General features: G+C 33.4%; 1 protein-coding gene across 1 annotated transcript in view; it reads right to left on the bottom strand.

Moving 5' to 3' along the window:
* LOC113802437 (alpha-(1,3)-fucosyltransferase C) overlaps window positions 1-2827 on the bottom strand; it is a 9860-nt gene extending 7033 nt beyond the window's left edge. Inside the window, exon 1 of the mRNA XM_027353012.2 lies at window positions 2577-2827. Coding sequence (XP_027208813.2) covers window positions 2577-2600 — 24 coding nt within the window. The 5' untranslated portion in view covers window positions 2601-2827. The remainder of the gene's footprint in view (window positions 1-2576) is intronic.
* Between the last annotated feature and the right edge of the window lie 101 nt (window positions 2828-2928).

Here is a 2928-nt window from a genome sequence, read left to right on the forward strand (position 1 = left end):
TACAATTTTAATCTGTATTTTACAATATAAATCTTAATTTCACAATATGAATATTATTTGTACATTCTTAAATCTTTATTTTACAATATGAATCTTAATTTCACAATATGAATATTATTTGTACAATTATAATCTTTATTTTACAATATGAATCTTAATTTCACAATATGAATATCATTTGTACAATTTTAATCTTTATTTTACAATATGAATCTCGATTTTACGATGTGAATTTTGTCAACATTACCAATCAACATTTTAATAACAGAAGTATGCTGGGACTTAAATTGTCTCTGGGTGAGTGAAGTAGAAGACGCTCATAGTGAACAGGAAACGAGGGAAGTACTCAGTCACAATAATATAAAGGATCATTGTAGAAAAACCATGAATGAGACTGGATATCTCAATACAAGAGATGTATTTTGACCTGTTTCGATTACGTCTTCATCAGAAATATATGATATATTTCTGATGAAGACGTAATCGAAACCGGTTAGATAAATCTCTTGTATTGTGAAGATAGTCTTTATTATTCGACAAAGAAAAACGTTATTATTTTTTTTCTTTTCCCTCTTTTGTTGTTATTGTTGTACTTTGGCTCGGTGAATAATCTGATTACTTAAGTATTTAGAAAGAGAGTAACGAAAAAAAAAAAAAAAAAAAAAAATATATATATATATATATATATATATATATATATATACATATATATATATATATATATATATATATATATATATATATATATATATATATATATATATATATATATTTTAGCTACTCATATTGAAAACTGATAAAAAAAAATAAATTGAAACATAAACCCTAATCAGTTACACAAAACAAATATATTTTTTTCCCATAAACTTTTCATTCACCTTTACTCATTATCACTAACTCCTTTCTCGCTACGACTCATTACCTCTTTACTTTACATTTTTACATCTACTCTACACTTATTTTCCTATTTCCTTGTCATGATTTGTGAGGTTAAAAACATTTCCACAAGACTAGGCAGCGAGATGTTCTGTCGAGTCATCATAACGGGAAAGAAATTATCGTTAAACACAGTATTGTGTAGTCCTACTTTTGAACCGTATATGTTGCTGATGTTTGTTGGCAATAGTGATGATGGTGGTGGTGATGATGATTGATGGTGAAGTGATGATGATGATGTGATGATGGTGAAGTGATGATGATGATGTGATAATGGTGCAGTGATGATGATGATGATTTATGGTGAAGTGATGACGGTTGTGATGATGATGTGATGATGACGGTGAAGTGATGATGATTGTTAGTGGTGGCGATGATAATGATGGTGGTGGTGATGATGTGATGATGGTGGTGGTGGTTATGATGTTTTGACGGTGATGGTAATATTCATGGTGATGATTGATAATAATTATGATTGATAATAATGACTGATAATAATGATGACGGATAACAATGATGATTGATAATAATGATGATAATGGTGATGATGATGAGATTGGCGATGGTGACGGTAATGGTAACAATAAAAAAACTACTTACAAACACGTATTGTATGTGTGTGCATGAACGTGTGAGCATTCGTGTACCTGTTCGAGAGCGCACACTTAAACAGATGTATTTATGTACATGTACGTGCTCAATTTCAACTCTTCCTTCCTCAACCTTCCCCACCACCCCTTCCATCCCCCACCCCACCCCCCACCCGCCACCCACCCCGCGCCTCAACCCTTTGAATCCCTGTCACTGTTTAGAGCACGACCAGCGCTGGCGAACCAACAGGTAACGGGTTAGCTCAGCGCCTAACGGAAGTCCGCCTCCACGTAAAGGTAATTACGAATGAACTAGATGAATTTTATATATATTTTTATTATTCTATTTTTAGAGAGAGAATGGGTAGTTTTTTATTTACTTATTTAGAGAGGGAGAGGGAGAGAGAGAGAGAGAGAGAGAGAGAGAGAGAGAGAGAGAGAGAGAGAGAGAGAGAGAGAGAGAGAGAGAGAGAGAGAGAATAGGTAGGTAGATTATAATACGGGGAAAGGATGGATGGAAATACAGAAAGACGGTAGGGAGAGAGGAAAGAGACGGATAGATAGATGATGAATTTGAGAATAACAAATAAGTGAAATAACAGATTCAGTGGACAATAAGAAAATAGTATTAAATAGTACTATAGGGGTTCTAGTCATTTAGAAGAGTTCGAATCCATAATATTTCTATAAGTAGAAAGAAAAACTTATAACTTTAATACCCTTTTAAGTAAATATTTACTTGCAATTTTATTTTCTTGTGATGCTGTTGAATATTTTCAATAATCAGTATTATTCAGTGGAAAGAGAGAGAGAGAGAATCAGAGAGAGAGAGAGAGAGAGAGAGAGAGAGAGAGAAAGAGAGAGAGAAAGAGAAAGAGAAAGAGAAAGAGAAAGAGAAAGAGAAAGAGAGAGAGAGAGAGAGACAGAAAGACACTCAAAAAAAAAAACACACACACACACACACACACGGCAGAGTCAAAGAAAAAAGAGACAAAAAAGAAAACATGAAAATATATCTAATACACAACAACAACAACAAACTGTACATACCGGTAAACTGCTCGAATGCTGCATCTTAGTGGTTTCCAGAGCACTAACCTACACTGATCCCTAAGTGCGGCGTCTTTTTTAAGGAATAATAAATAAAGGGAGAAGAGATACTAGCGAGAAGATATAAATGGTTGTCGAAGGAGAGAATAAATAGCAATGGAGGAGAATCGATGTAATGATGAAACTAATAAATATGGGAAAGGCATAAACGCCTAAATGATAAACAAAAAGTAAAAAAGCAAAAGGATAGAAAAAAAGTAGAGAGATAGATAGATAGATAGATAGAGAGAGAGAGATAGAGAGAGAGGGAGAGAGAGAAAGAGAAAGAGAGAGAGAGAGAGAGAGAGAGAGA

This window comes from Penaeus vannamei, chromosome 38 (genome assembly GCF_042767895.1).
Source record: "Penaeus vannamei isolate JL-2024 chromosome 38, ASM4276789v1, whole genome shotgun sequence".
Lineage (NCBI taxonomy): Eukaryota > Metazoa > Arthropoda > Malacostraca > Decapoda > Penaeidae > Penaeus > Penaeus vannamei.